Source organism: Numida meleagris, chromosome 18, assembly GCF_002078875.1.
Source record: "Numida meleagris isolate 19003 breed g44 Domestic line chromosome 18, NumMel1.0, whole genome shotgun sequence".
NCBI lineage: Eukaryota > Metazoa > Chordata > Aves > Galliformes > Numididae > Numida > Numida meleagris.
In genome coordinates, this window is record NC_034426.1 from 9,207,004 (window position 1) to 9,222,232 (window position 15,229).

General features: G+C 40.8%; 1 protein-coding gene across 4 annotated transcripts in view; it reads right to left on the reverse strand.

The window, feature by feature from the left end:
• NF1 (neurofibromin 1) overlaps positions 906–15,229 on the reverse strand; it is an 85,324-nt gene continuing 71,000 nt past the window's right edge. For 2 of the 4 annotated variants that reach the window (XM_021415320.1, XM_021415323.1), the window contains exons 52-58: positions 14,222–14,344; positions 13,404–13,531; positions 12,599–12,699; positions 11,791–11,933; positions 11,591–11,637; positions 10,597–10,813; positions 906–5,650 (exon numbers count right to left, since the gene is read on the reverse strand). In XM_021415320.1, the coding sequence (XP_021270995.1) occupies positions 5,508–5,650; positions 10,597–10,813; positions 11,591–11,637; positions 11,791–11,933; positions 12,599–12,699; positions 13,404–13,531; positions 14,222–14,344 (902 nt within the window). In that variant the 3' untranslated portion in view covers positions 906–5,507. The remainder of the gene's footprint in view (positions 5,651–10,596; positions 10,814–11,590; positions 11,638–11,790; positions 11,934–12,598; positions 12,700–13,403; positions 13,532–14,221; positions 14,345–15,229) is intronic. The other 2 variants (XM_021415322.1, XM_021415324.1) reach the window with 2 other exon arrangements.

Here is a 15,229-nt window from a genome sequence, read left to right on the forward strand (position 1 = left end):
GATTCTGAAGCTATTTCCAAACAGAGAAGTGCTTGCTCCGAGGATGCCATTTTTTCCCTGTGTAGAGTTGTTCAACCGCATAAAGATTGAGCTAAAACAGCTCCCCTTTCATTCAGTTCCTGTGGCCATGGCACCACAAGAAGCAGGGAAGGTCAACTGTCCAGAAGAGGAATGTCAGCATTTTTAGCAGCAGTCACTTAGCGTGGCTTCAGGAAATACCTCTCTTAGGGCTCCTCTTTATGCACAATGCTGCTATTTCTGATACAGATTAATGAATATTTCCTCGAAAGTAAAGAAAATGTGCTCCTGTAGAAGATACAGAAGTAATTCTGATAATGGAAAGATTTAAAAGTGAAACCCTTTTATGATTCACAAAGGCAGCATATAAGTACTTACACATTTTTAGTAGAAAACTAATGTATTCCCCTAAAAGAGAGAGATTTTTCTGGTCATAAAAGTTGCCTGACAGTTGAAACTTGAAGCTTTTAAGCAAGAAAAGCCCAAATAGACAAATTATACTGAAATGTTCTTTAAAGGCCAAGCAGCTGTTTTATTAAAATACTGGATTTACATTAAAAAAATCTGATTCTTTCAATTAGAATAATCTTACTGAAGTGACATGAAATTCAAGACAAGGGGCTAGCATTATTCTGTCCAAATTCTGTCCTCAGTTACTCGCAGGGAGTTTTGCTGTTATTCAGAACCACGCAAGATCACACCCACACAGAAGCACATTGGTCTGGAAAGACAAATACCAAGGCAATTGGTTCTAGTTTTCCCTAGGGAGAACAGCTTTTCAAATCTCAATTTCAAACCATCCAAATCCGTATTCCAAGAAACAGAAAAAAGGATTTCACAATATACCAACTTCATCCCGTAAGTGAATGACCTTCAAACAACTTGAAGCAGGTTGAATTTACATTTTACTTCAAAAAAAGGCAAAGTACGTACATGAGGAGAAGATGGGAGGAACAACAGTTATCTGAAACCAAGCTGCTACCATTTCTGCCTACGCTTACCAGCGGTGTCTGAATCAGCAGGGCTCTCGCCCGCTCCGCACACTTGTAGGAACCGTAGGAACAGGACTCTGCATCGAGGGAACATTTCAAAGTTGAGGCCCAAATGGAAAGAGTAAGATATCATACACAGTGTAAGTTTATAGTACACAGCTTTTTTTTTTTTAAATGACGTAACGCAACAGCAGGAAGGAGAAGTAGTAGTTAACCATTACTAACACTAGAATAATCAAATTTGTATGTTATACATATACAGCAACTAACTGCTTTACAAAAAAAGCAAAATAATACAATATATTGTCACATGTATTTACAGTGTAGTAAATATACTTTTCTGTCAAATTTTACACAAAAAATATTTACAGGTGAATATACTGCATTAAAAAAAATGGTGGGACCAACACTAAAAGTGACTTTCTGTGGTAAGTTTGTTGCATAACAGTAAGACGTGCTTCATTACATCTGTAAAAATTAAACTTAGGATGAAACAGAAAAAGCCCTAAAACCTACAACCCATTTAGGAATAGAGCACTGGAATGCTCCCAAGTGCTCGGTCCACAATACTTATTTGAAAAGTTTCCTATTTTGGAAACTTCATGCACATTAAAGCAGAAACATTGGCATAATTAACAGGTAGGTTATGTACTATTCAAATACTACTGAATTATCTTTAAGTCAGGGAAAACACAAACACAAAATGTTAATCATCTTTACAGTACTTAACTGTAGTTAGTACGTAATGGATAACATGTTCTAAAACAGGGGTGTCAAACATACAGTCCCCATAGTGTAGCTACGTGGTCCACGTGTTACAATCAGGTTTTTCTGAATTTAAGTTTTCATGTCAAAGTACACAGACTCCATGGCTGCAGAGGTAACCCTCAGACCGTGACTAGGGCAGCCTGCACGCTGCCTGAAACAGAGACTGGAAGGTCTGAACTAGTGAGTCTCCCGCTTCTTACATCAGGTTTCCAGCCTGACCTTGAAGCATCATCACCAGCAGCTAACTGCTGATCACTAGCATAAATGGAGTGACAGGACGAGGAGAGGACTGAAAGAGGCTGGATTAGAAACTGAGAGCGGTGCTCACAGGAATGAAATAGAGCAGGACACAGAATACGCAAAACAGGAAAAGGGAACAAATAAAGGAGAATATGAGAAAGAAAACAAAGAAGGAAAGCAATAGCAATGGCTATTACAGGGAGCAGGTTTTCGGGTGATGAATGACAGTAAGGCACTGAACAACCATTTACTAATCAAAGTTTAATAATAAGACAGGTGTCTTCCCCCTCGATCTAAGCACAAACTTCCTAACTCCTGGTACTGCTGTGAGCCACGGCAAACAGTGCCCTGAATTAAATCTTTGCTGTAGCCTATGGCCACCTAGAGTACTGCATCCAGATCTGGGCTCCCCAGAGGCAGACATGGACCTGATGGAGCGAGTCCAGAAGAGGCCACGAGGACGATCAGAGGGCTGAAGCACCTCTCCTATGGAGACAGGCTGAGGGAGCTGGGCTGTTCAGCCTGGAGAAAAGAAGGCTCTGGAAGACCTCACAGTGACCTTTGGGGGCTGCAGGAAAGCTGGGAAGGGACTGTCAGGGAGTGCAGTAACAGCACAAGGGGCGAGGGCTTTAAACTAAAAGGGTAGCCTTAGATCAGATAAAAGGAAGAAACTCCTCGCAATGAGGGCGGTGAGGCCCTGGCACAGGCCGCCCAGAGCGGCTGCGGGTGCCCCATGCCTGGAGCTGCTGGAGGCCGGGCTGGGCGGGCCCTGGGCAGCCTGTGCTGGTGGGAGGGGCCCCACCATGGCAGGGGTCCTTCCAGCCAAGCCATTCTACAGTTCTGTGACTACAGTTATGCTCAAGTTCAGCTCGTTTTACCTAAAATGTTTGACACCCCTGCTCTGAAAGTTCGGGTCCCCTCACTGAACTACACAGTGAAAACGTTAAATGACTCCTTCCAGGAAATAGAACAAATTAAATTTTGCTGACTTGCTTTGTCAATGTATCATTTTTTTCAGTCAGGACCAAGAGCTTACAGCAGTTCTAGTTCTTGCTGAAAAGGTAATTTTGGTTTCACTGTACTTGTATCTCTAAGAATGAATTCATTCTTATTTCATGATGCATTTTTTTTTATAGAGACAATGCAAAATATTGGAAGAGTTGCTCTCATATGCACTCAGTCCTAACAGAACAGACTTGGCAGTTCATCTGGAATTATTTTTAAAGAAAATTTGCTCATAGGAGAAACAACTGAAAATTGTCTTTTTCTACCAGTAAATTCCAAGCGATTCTTTTTTCCTCCCACCTATGGAGGGAACAAGTCTTCATCTTTCTACAATTCATTGTCTTCAGCAAAAGAGAAAGGGCTGGAAATAGCTTGGTTCAGTATAATCAGGTGCAAACTGACAGCGATGCCAGGTGGCTATTAGCAGTTTGATGTATGAGATGAAAAAGGTTTTTAAATCAGTGACTCCCAAAATTACAAATGCATAGCAGCTTACAAACATGGCACAAGTCACTGCTCTATTCCTTAATTTAATTCTAGCCTTGTAACCCCTTCCACAGATCTAACAGTTCAGGAATCATGTTTCTACTGCAGTTCCTACACAATCAAGAATAAAAAAAAATTGGTTAATTGCACAAGTCTTCGTATTCTCCAATGTATCTATTTCAGGATCACTAATTCTACATTTTCCTCTTGTTTTGGCAAACTATTTGCATATTAAGCTTGTGTTCATAGTTCTTGGAGGACTGTAAACAAATTAGAAGAATTGTTATTTTATGAATCAATACAATAAAGGCATTTTTATTTACATAAATGTTACATTGTTACTGTGTGGGTACACGTGAATTATGTGCTATATCAATAAGATCGGAACACTAAGAATTGTACCATTCTCTAATAATTTAGCTGTGGAGTTTGATTTACTGAAAGCCACTAATAAAATTGCACTAGAGGATTTTATTTTTTTCATATAGCGGATATACTTTTTTTCCCCTTCTAAAGCCATTTATAAGTTGTTAACTTGAACATACAACAGATCCGAATCTAGGAAGTTTAACTGTTCTTTAGCAGTAGGTTTGCTTAGCCCTAAACGAGCACCTGGCTGACAGGCCTCTGTCAGAATGCCCATTCACCTCTGAGATCCAACGCTCCGCGCATCTTCAGTCCGTGCAGGTAACACCTGTAGCACCCAGTGCTACATCTTTACACGTCATTCAACATAGCAGCATATTATCACAGTCCCCCATTGCTAACGCACTACTGTGGCTGACAAGTCTTTCACAGTGATAGCAATTTCAGTTTCGTATAACCCCCAAGTACGAGCCCTTACAAACTAAAACCCCTCGAAAGTTCTGCAAGAAAACTTTGACCGCAAATGTCTGTACTGATACCAGAAATTGCACTGCAAACATTCAAACGTAACCTGGATTTGACAAAGTGTCAGTTATCTTTAAATTCATGTACCTTAAGCAAACATTACTGTTTTTATATCACTGCTTGGACAGCACAAAAGCAGCTTTGCCAAACAACCTCCCAGAGCTGGAAGTTCACTGATAAAACTCTCCCCTCCGTATCCCAAAGGTTTTTCTGCCAGGAATTTCTTGAAGGTGCATATTGTTAGAAGGGCAAAACTAAAGCATGCGTTAAATGGAAGAAAGAAGCAATAAATTTTAAACACTGCTATAATGACACCGTAATAGTCAGTTCTTGACGATTTTCTTTCCACTGTACAACCTTTTTTTTTTTAGTGCAGTTAAAGTACAGCAAAAAAAATTGCTTTGGAAAAAAGCCAGTTTATCCAGTCTGGTCCATATACAGTCCAAGTGTCTGAAGCTATGGTCTGGGGAATGGAGAGACTCATGAAGCCTCCTTGTCCTTTCTCAATTTATTGCTAATTACTAGGAATTTAATCTAATCAACCACTTCTGGCTAAGCTCATTGTACTGCGGCTATTGTTAAGTTTCTTTTAAGCATGGTAAAAAAAAGTCCACAGCTAAAAATCCTACAGGTTTGAATTAAAACCAGGATGATAGTAACCTCCCCTGGCTCATAAAGCCACTACCTTGAGAAGTGTGCAAACAGGATTAACACTTTCCTTTAGAGAAGAAACAAACAAGGCGAATCACAGAAGCAAGGTAGAACCGTCTATGGGAAATGGCTTTCGTATTTGGACAAGATATGTTCTGCAGCGTTAAAGAACTCCACACCTCCTTCGCCTACCGAGTCCTTCAGGATCTATAATGGTTCTGAAACACTGGCTTAAATAAAAAAAAAAACAGAAGAAAAGAAAAAAGGCATTAAAATTCAGGCAATGTTTCAGGAGTTGATCATCTGGCAACATGGCTGACAGGATGGGAACTTGAAAAATTAAGTGCAGCATCACAACTGGTGGGGGGCCCTTTGCAAGAGGCCCACGTACGTCAGTCAGTTTCAAAAAAAAAAAAAACCCAGAAAACCGATCAAACAAAAAACCAACCCAAAGTTTCACACAATCTTCTTAATGCTGTGACGTTTCAAGCTGCCAGCACTTCGCTGCTTTTGCACCTGGCTGGCGGAGCCGTGGCGCATCCTCCCGCTGTTGGTGTGGCCAGCGGTGGGCGAGAGCTCCACGTTCTCCTTGTCGATCCCTGGGGAAACACACAGACCAGCGTTAGCCTCGCTGCTTTGCCACCCTGCGGCTCAGCACCAGAACGGCAGATGTTTCTGCAAACAAACAGGTTAGAATGTAGGTGCCTTCACGTTACAAAATACTGTGACACCCCCGATGCCAGAATCAAGGCACCCCGCTGGACCACACAGGGCACTCAGTGACTGTGCTCAGGACACGACCCAGGTCTGCCATGCGAACAGGTGGAGGTGAGGAGACAGCCTCTGGGAACACAAGCAGCCAGCGGTGCTGCCCTAGCTGGGAAGCACTTCAGACATCCAACTAACAACGTATCCTAAACAACTCGTGACTCTATTAGCAAGAAGTAACACAGCCTTACTGGTGACGATGACTCGCAAATGAGAGATTCAGTGCAGCTGTTTTATTGAAGTACTGTAATATGAAGAATCATTTTTTCAGATCAAACATACAACTCTGCTCTCAGGGAAAGCACAGCCCCTGACCAGGTCCAACACCCCCCCCGTGCTAACCTTCAGAAGGACAGGAAACGTCACTGCAAACACTCCTGGAATTCCACTAGTAACAAACAGGGCAGTGAGACTCGGGTCCAGTTCAGGAGGGAGGGCAGCGTGCTCCGCTTCGGAGCTGCCTCAACACCCTGCAGCTGACAGCAGCGTCCGTGCTGCCTGTGCACACAGCTGCTCATTTGCAGGAGCATGTGCTCTGATATATTTGTGGGCAGAATGAACAAGGGTACTTGAAGATAAAATATTCCATCCATACCCTCAAAAGACACCCTCCCAAATCAAAAGTAAAGAAACTCTACGGCCAAAGCTTGGATATAACTGCACAATCACTGACAAGAGGTGAGTCTGGAAATGTTCACGACTGCTGTTGCAGAAGTGCTGCTCCCCCAGACAGAGGCAGGAGGAAGGAGGCGAGGATGAAACCGGGCAGGATTTATACCCGGGTGCACACACTCTCCTAGAAGCTTTAGACATTCTCTGCAGGACAAGGTAACTTTACTATGTTGTGCTACAGGAATCACATCAAACAACCCTCCAGAACAAACCCCACCAGTGTAACTTCGTGCTGACATGATGACAAAGCACGACTGGGTATGAGCCACTGCTCTACATCTCTGGATACAGTCTGTCATTTGAAGACATGAAAGCTGAGACTTCTGCTTTGTGCAGACGTGCTTCCAATCAGTTATTACTTTTATGCTAACCCTACTTTGAGTTAATCACTCGTGTGGCAGTATCTTCGTGCAGCTGTCACATTACTTCTGCAACAAAATGAATATGTTTGAGGCACATTTAACAACACTAAACACTTACAGTACATGTGCAGCATTGGAATGAGTAGTGGGAATGGTATTTTAATGGGAGAAGCTCAAAGTATAACCAGCAGCAAAAATTAGCATGTCTGACAGCAAATAAAAAGGTTAGAGCAAAATCCTATCACTACACACGCTATCTCCCACAGTTTTATTTCTCATCCCTCTAAGAAATTGATTCTCACTGGCACCAACAAGAATAGTGATTACTCTGCACTATTTCACACAGTTGCAATGAAAATCAAAACTACAGCCAGAAGCTGTCTGCAGGCGGCCATCCCTCCTCTGCCCATGGGCACGAGCTCACAGAAGTCACAAGCAATGAGAACAGGAAGCAACCTGCAGGTGTGAGTAAAAAAAAGTCTTCTGCAGCCTAACTTATTTATTTCTCCACACAGAAGCAGAAATCAAATGGTGCTGATGAGAATTAATTTTATTGAACCCTCTGTCTGCTGCAATTTAGTTCAAAGAATTTGTCTGTTCCCTGGTGGTGTGCCAACGATGCTGAAGCTGACTTCCTGTGAAACTAAACAGCTCATGAAACAGTTTTACATTTTAGCTTAATATGTGCAGCAGAATATTTTCACATACCAAGCTTCCACTTCTTTATTGCCAAATTTATCTTATGCTTAAAGATGTGAGTAACTTTTGCCTGCTATACCATTAAGTATTACCAGCATCACACGAGAAATGCAACAGCTTAGCACTTACACTGAAGCCATTCCTGTGTTCGGAAGGATTAGTAAACCACTTCTCATGCCACAAGCCCAACCCTAAAGCAGATCAAGCAGCATCTCGTGCAAATATGATGGAAGTAGAGTGTACCTTGATGAGGAAGCTGCATGAAAACTGCAGATTTAGAGCAAGGCAGAGAAGCTTTACAAACACAGAATGAAAGAAAAAACGTAAGTGAATAATGTCCACAAGGGGAATGGGGGGGAGAGATGACAGACAGACAAAACATGTATAAACAATCTTGTCTATTTGTTTCTGGATTCAAGAAATATGTTATCTGCAATTTAATGGATTTGTTACCATATTAAAAAAACATACTTGGATCAAATTGTTTCTTTAATTCAACTCAGCACTGCTAAATACTTGATGTTCTCGTTCAGCAGTTCTCCTACCAGAGTAAGTGGATGACAGGCCTGCATCTCATACCAGCCCTGCAGCTGCGGTGCTGCTTCCAGCAATCCGGCGGCCCACATTTACTTCATATCCTGCACTTCTTTTACCAGTGGTTTTTATCTTGGCAGATACATTACATCTCTCGCTGCTTACTCCCTCACACCGTGATGCCTCTAGGCACGGTGAAGGAGAATGCAAGACTCCTGAACGCGGCGATGGAGCTGTATGAAGTGCCAGAACAAGATTTTTTGAAACAATTCAGCAGCTTAAAAAGCAAAGCCTGTTTTATGCAAAGTAGCGCTGGTTAACGAAACAGTTTAAATGAGAGAAAGTGCAAGTTGACTTAGGTGGAGCAATGGAACAGATGTAGGACAAAGGAACAAAATGAAATGCTGAAAATCCACTCCCTAAGTTTTTGAAGGCGCTCAAGCCTATTCAAAAAAGCGACTGAATTTTATTACTGCCCTTTGCATTCCTTTCAGCTTTTGATAAAACAAAACAAAAAACCAACAAACCAAATCTAAAAAACAGCTGATAAAACAAACTGGAAAATATACCTACTTGATAACCACCAGCAGATAACACAGCCCAGCCTTTCATAGGAAAGGCCTGTGACAGTAACTAAGTTATCCCTCAGTAATCTCCTTTGCTTCAGAGACCTTCTAGCATTTCACCTCCAAGCAAACCATGCATTCAGTGTCAAAAATGCACGATTACAGACTTGCTCCTACCCTGCATCATTTAACAAGTTTGCCAGTTCCTCTCTAATGCTGCTGGTGGAGATGGGCTCTTAACCAGCATTCATCAAAACCCATCTGTTTGTGCAACACTTGAAAAAAAATTTGAAGAGCTGCCTCAATTCCTTCTGCGAAAGAACATAAAGTGAGGGGTAAAAGAAGGATGCAACCAGTAAGTTCCTTTTAAGTCAATGTTCTTTTCTTACTTGTTCTCAGGCTGGAATGCAAAAGAAGGAATCAATACCAAGGCCACAACGACAACCAAGGTCTCCTCTAGGCTATAAACTATTATTAAAGTAGCAAAAAAAGAAGTAACAACTGTGCAAAATACCTTCCACACTTCCTCACTTCAAACAACCCTATTTAATGTATGTAACACATCTTGTAATGGTGGGACTGGAGATCAAATCCTGTTTTGAGAATATTTATGCTGACAGGAATCTCACAATGTATTTCTAGAAGTCAGCATCTATACATTAAGAAGTGATCTCTCCAAACTTGAATAACTTAAAGTGAATTCTCAGACTGGGGAAGAGTTGTAGTCACTTCTCAGCGTGTGAAAAAAAGGAAATTGCTGTTCCCACACTACTACACCACAGAACACTGTCTCACCTCTGCAATACTCGTAACAGTCAAAAAACCCATGCATGGCATCTGAGAGCAAGCTGATGATCTCAAGGACCAGGTTTCTTGAATAGAGCTATGCACAATTAAGTAGGACTTATGTCAGAGCTAGGAGAAACCAATTAATAAACAGTCAAAAAAACCTAACGACATGCTTCAACATGCTAACAACAGCATGTAAATATCACACCTAAATCTAAGTGGTCTTGAGCCTTTCATTAGGTTAGAAACAAAGGGCTGATTGACTTCAGTGTTTAGAACTGCAACAGTTAAATCATTATTTAAGGAACATCAGACCGTGTAACTATTATGACAAATAGCAGCAAAGCATTTCCTCAAAGCATTTCCTGTATGAGCCACTAATCCAAATCACTTCAGGCAGAATCTTCAAGCAGATTTCTATGACGTACCTTCAATTTTCTTCCTATATTCAATTTTCTCTAGCTTCTGTCCCATATGCTATGCCAAATACTTTTTAGTCTTTTTTTTTTTTCATTTTTCACCCCCAAAACCTATGCTGCTATATTAAATCTCTGCATCTTCCTATAATTCCCCTCTCCCCAAGCCAGAAGGAATTTAGCACTTCTATCTATTTACAGCCTTTGATGACTGTGCTTCTGAACATTGTCACACATTCTTTTTTTTCTCCAAGGAGAATCTGAGCCTCATTTGGTGCTGCCTCTAAGAGTCTCGGCCTTATACCACATAGCCAACTGAAACAGAGTCAGTCCAGGCACTCTCAATCACAGCACAGCTCTGGATTATTTTTCCTAGTATACGCTAGCTTGCAGTGTGTAAGTGGCTATTATTTTCCTTGCAAAACTTCATGATTATGTATTTGTGTTTATCAACTTTCTAGGATTCACTGTCACATATGTTCCACATTAAGATGCAGCTGCTATTTGTTCTGATGTACCTCGTGTTATTTCCTTCATGCATAACGACCTGGAAGACAGCTTTTGTCATGGACAAAATCCAGCATCTGAAACACCAGTGTAACAGCTTAGTCAACAATATAATATTCATTTGACTCAAGAATGCAATCATGTTTGATATGCAAACACATTAAAAACACAAGGAGATTGAGTGCTTGGCTGTATAAATTCAGTATATTTCCTTACCACAACTGCTACTGACCTGGGGAGTGCTGGGAAGTTGCGAGTGAGGTCATGGAATTGGAAAGGTTAAGGTTAGCAGTAATGCTAAGCTGGCTCTGCACTGCGGGAGGATACGGAGATGTGGGTGTCAGGAGAGATTCCTCGCTGGATTCCTCATCAATTCCAGGCAGGTATGTGTCAATCAAGGCATCAAGAAACTTCACTATGAGCTCGGCATAGTCTGGGATTTGTGTTTGCTGTGGGTGATGGGGGGAAGAAAAGGTTGGTTCATTTCTTTCTACTTTTTGGTCGTTGAGTTTCACCCCTAACTCACTGTAAGTTTACAACGGTTTTGCCTGAGATGTATAAAAAGCACCTGGATGCAATTATGTGTGAAAACCCATCTGTGATCCCTCTCAGATTAATCTAAATACAATACTACAGATCACTTGTAGATGTAATTTCAGTATGTCTAAGAACTGCAAAAGCAGAGGAGGGGGCTGTTCCATTCATAAGGTGCCACAGCATCCAAACTTAACGTTGTTAGAATTACTTATGCCCCCAAAGCATAATGCCAGAACACTGCCTACTCTGCTCATGCAGTTCTTGCAGCAATGACTAGAGGCAACAAATGGGAGCACATACGGTCAATGCTTTTATTTCTTCTGTTGTAACATAGAATTTATCATTCTGGAATTACCGCTTTTACTGATTTAAACCCCTAGCAAGATACAGACAACAAACCAGAGGTTTTGAATAATACTGCACGTCGCAGGGCTCTTTGCAAACTTTCGGGTGCTGAAAAGATGTATTTACCACCTGACTGCTTTTGCCCAGCTTCAGTAAGTTTACCTTTCTGAGCTCGTCAAAATAGCTGCTGCAGGCTAGAAAAATGTTTTAGCCGTAAGAGTGACCCTTACGTTACTGACTTATCGTATCAATTTTGTCATTTGCAACTTACCCGCATCCTTCCTGGAGCACCAGTGTGCTTTATAAAGAGAACAAATGTAAAAACGGATGAATTTATCTCTTACCTTGGAAAATGGGCCAGCAAACCTCCACAACCCATTAAATCCAAAACCTGCAACAACAAACTGAATGTTATGAAGGATTTACGAAGTCAGAGAGAATCCACACAACAAAACCCATCAGCTATTTTGCTAAGGCTGCAGTAATTCTGAAGCATTTTCATTAGGATATCTAACTTTGAATTCAGCAATTAAAAAAAAATTACTTTGTAGATAAGAAGTTTGGTATTGGGGTGGAGACTCTTCATGGTAGACAACGCTCTGAACAATCCCATGAATTGGATTCAACAAATTTGGATCTTGACACAGTGACAAAAGGGTATTGATCTTGGAATCCAATAAATTATGCCTAAAGAAAAGAACAGTGAATTATTTTTTTCTGCAAAATAAATATGCAGTTCACAACAACTTCAACAAACAGCATACCGCTTCCAACCCATGTCTAAAAAAATACACTGAAACAGTATCTCAAAGTACACTTTAAATCAGTTTCGATATGCACTTGGGTTACTGATTAAAAAATCGAGTCTAACTGGTACAATAATAACATCTAAAGGAGTATATGTGGACTTCTATAGAAAACTATATGACCACATTAAAAAGTAATTTGCTTCTCTACAAAGCCAAATCAGTGCCACACTAGGTCACCACACTAAGTCACCAGACTACTGTAATGGCAGCAGTGACGCTGAAAGCTTTTGGGAGAAATGGATGGCTGCACAGAAGGGCTCCCTGGCTGCTCTGCCAACCTACCCAGAGACCAGACGTGTGCCGGAGGGCCATCTGCAGCAGTGCTATGTCAGGATGCCCATTTCAGTACGAACATTCCTTTTTCCCCTATGTTAAGTGAATGCAATGTTCTCAAATTGTGATGGACATTTGTCTTAAGCAAAGGGCAGACTGCAGCTCGTAACGTACAAATGAGTAAGCACCTCACACGTGCTTGCCCTGGTCCAGAGACATTTTAAAGGAAGGCCAAGTACAGAGTCATCACAAACAGCTTTAGATACTTACACAACAGGAAAGACCTTTGGGAAGACGACACTGGCTTCTGCTAAATACTCGTACAGAATCCGCTGGTCAAACTCATCAGTAGTGTACTTCACTAACGTTGCCTGTGAGAACATAAAGGACTAAATTAGCACGCTTCTAAGGGAGCTTGAGTAGTTACAGGCTTTTTTGAATGTTATTGTAGTTTAAGGTTCTTAAGATTTCTGGATTCCAGAAGAAGCGTCATTACAAAAGATTAATTTACGGAGATGTGGAATTAAGTTGCTTTATGTCATGGGAAACAATAAGAACAGTTGATAATAGCTTCTCTTTTTGGCCAAAAATTAGCAAATCAGACTCTGACAAAACCGTGCAACTGAGTCTTCCTGCATTATAACAGGAATGCAAAGTGCACTGGTGCATCTGATGAAAGCACGAACGCGCCGGTTGCTATGTTACTATTTAGCCAAGGTTTAAATTAAATTATGCTGGTATTCCAACAATTTTCTCTTCTTAACTTTTAAAATATGTAATACATAAAATAGCTTCTTGTTATATAAAATCAGTTTGTAGTATAATTCTGTCAGGAAAAGGAATCAATTCTGCAATACAGAATCATGGAAATTGCGAATTTCCTCTCTTTTTTCTTTTTAAATGGAGTTATAAAAGTGATTCCTAGGAATTCTGAAGAAAAGCAACGAAAGAATAGAGAGGCACATCACATTCTAATTTTGATCCATGTGAATTCCGAAACACCACAAGGAACACTTCTTTGGACAATGAAAGATTGTCAGAAAATAACACAATAATACACAGAAAGAAGGCTTACAAGAACTGTAAGCAGCAGTGCTTGAATTTTTGGATCAGTCAGAACTTCTTCATCTAGGAGGACATTTGACTCAGAAACAGAAACTTTTCGGAGATGTGGGTGCTGCTGTGGTGATATTCTCTGGGTTTCTGTGAAACAAAGAAGACCAACTAATCGAAAGCAGAATTAACCTAAACCAAAACAGAATTAGATCATGCATAACTAATTCAATTATGTGCAAACTTCAGAGTTCACCAAACTTTTCATAAAGTATAAAGGCAACAATTATGCTGTAATACTAGCAGCGCTAGACTGTCACATGGGATGTATTATCAAATGGCAAACAATAACCCCAATTTCCTATTCAGTGAAATACAGGCCCAGGGGTGGTACGTAACGTTTTCAGGGTCAGGCAGCAGACTGACGTCAGATACAACAGAAGAACCCTGGTCTTGCATTGCAATTGGGGATGGGGTCACAGGAAGCAGATGTGGGAGAAGATGAAGAGAGGCATTCTAGGCATCAGGTCAGATTCCACCTGCAAAATCCGCAGGTAGGGCTTAATAAGCCATAAAAAGCCAAATTTTACTTATTTCACTCCTGTATACGGTACTCTATAGCTGCCCCTTATTCTGCATCTGCAAACTGAGCAACTCTAATTCAAACCTCAATTGTCAGTGATTTGGAAGACTACACTCTCCAGAAGCCATGAAGATATTTCTCCCTTACCTTGTAGTAACCTAAGCAAATAAACATTGAATTTGGAAATAAGCCTTTGTATATAAATACAAAGCATTTATAATCAGTGTTATTCTGAAAATGTTAGTCCTGTTTCTCACCCATTTCATAATCATTTTCGGCTACTCTCCTCATTTTGGGAGGCGTTGTGATTCCAGATTCCATGTCTTGCCTTTTAGGAGCCTTTGTGTCCGATATCAAATGGTCAAAACTTTTCCTTGTACCTAAAAACAATTTATCAGGAAATTAAAAACATTAAACCTAAATCCACACTTTTAAGTATTTCTGATTGTCTGGCCAAGCTGCTATCCTATCCGCAACATATCAAGGAATCTGGGGACATTTTCACCATTTTCAAGGATGGTAGAGAAATTATGGTTACACCATGCCGCTCTCCATCACAGTTTCCAAAATGCTTCACAATGCGTATGAGAATAGCGTGCAGTTTATTCAAGTATGTAAGCCGTGGGCATGCTATGGTTTCCTGGTCAACACATCACACTGAATAAACATGCCAAAATGTGATTACTGAAAAGGAAGCGGTAACGGGATTGTAATGAAAGAAATGCCTTTCTTCTTCCATGTACACTACATTGTAGAACAGTAACCGTAAGTTATGTGGAGAACTCTTGTTTCATAGAATCACACAAACTTTTGAGTTGGAAGGGACCTTTACAGGTCATCTAGTCCCACTCCCCTGCAATGAACAGGAACATCTACAGCTCCATCAGGTGCTCAGAGCCTGGCTCAGTGCCTCACCACCCTTACTGTAAAGAACTTCCTCCTTATATCCAAACTAAATCTCCCCTCTTTTAGTTTGAAACCATTTCCCCTTGGTCTGACACAACTGATCCTGCTAAAGAGTCTGTTTCCCTCAAAACTGGTACTATGAACGTTTGGTATCTGAAATATCTTTTTTTTTTTTTTTAAAAATCACTTCAGCATGCACATTCTGAGTAACGTTTCCCCTCTTCCTCATCAAAGCAAACTGAATTATTCCTCGTCAGCTGTAGTGTCCTCTATTTGCATTTTGTAGAAATTGCATGCATTTTTCTGAATCATGTCAAAGTACTTGAAGTCAGAACAAATACAAGTATAATTTTTCTCCA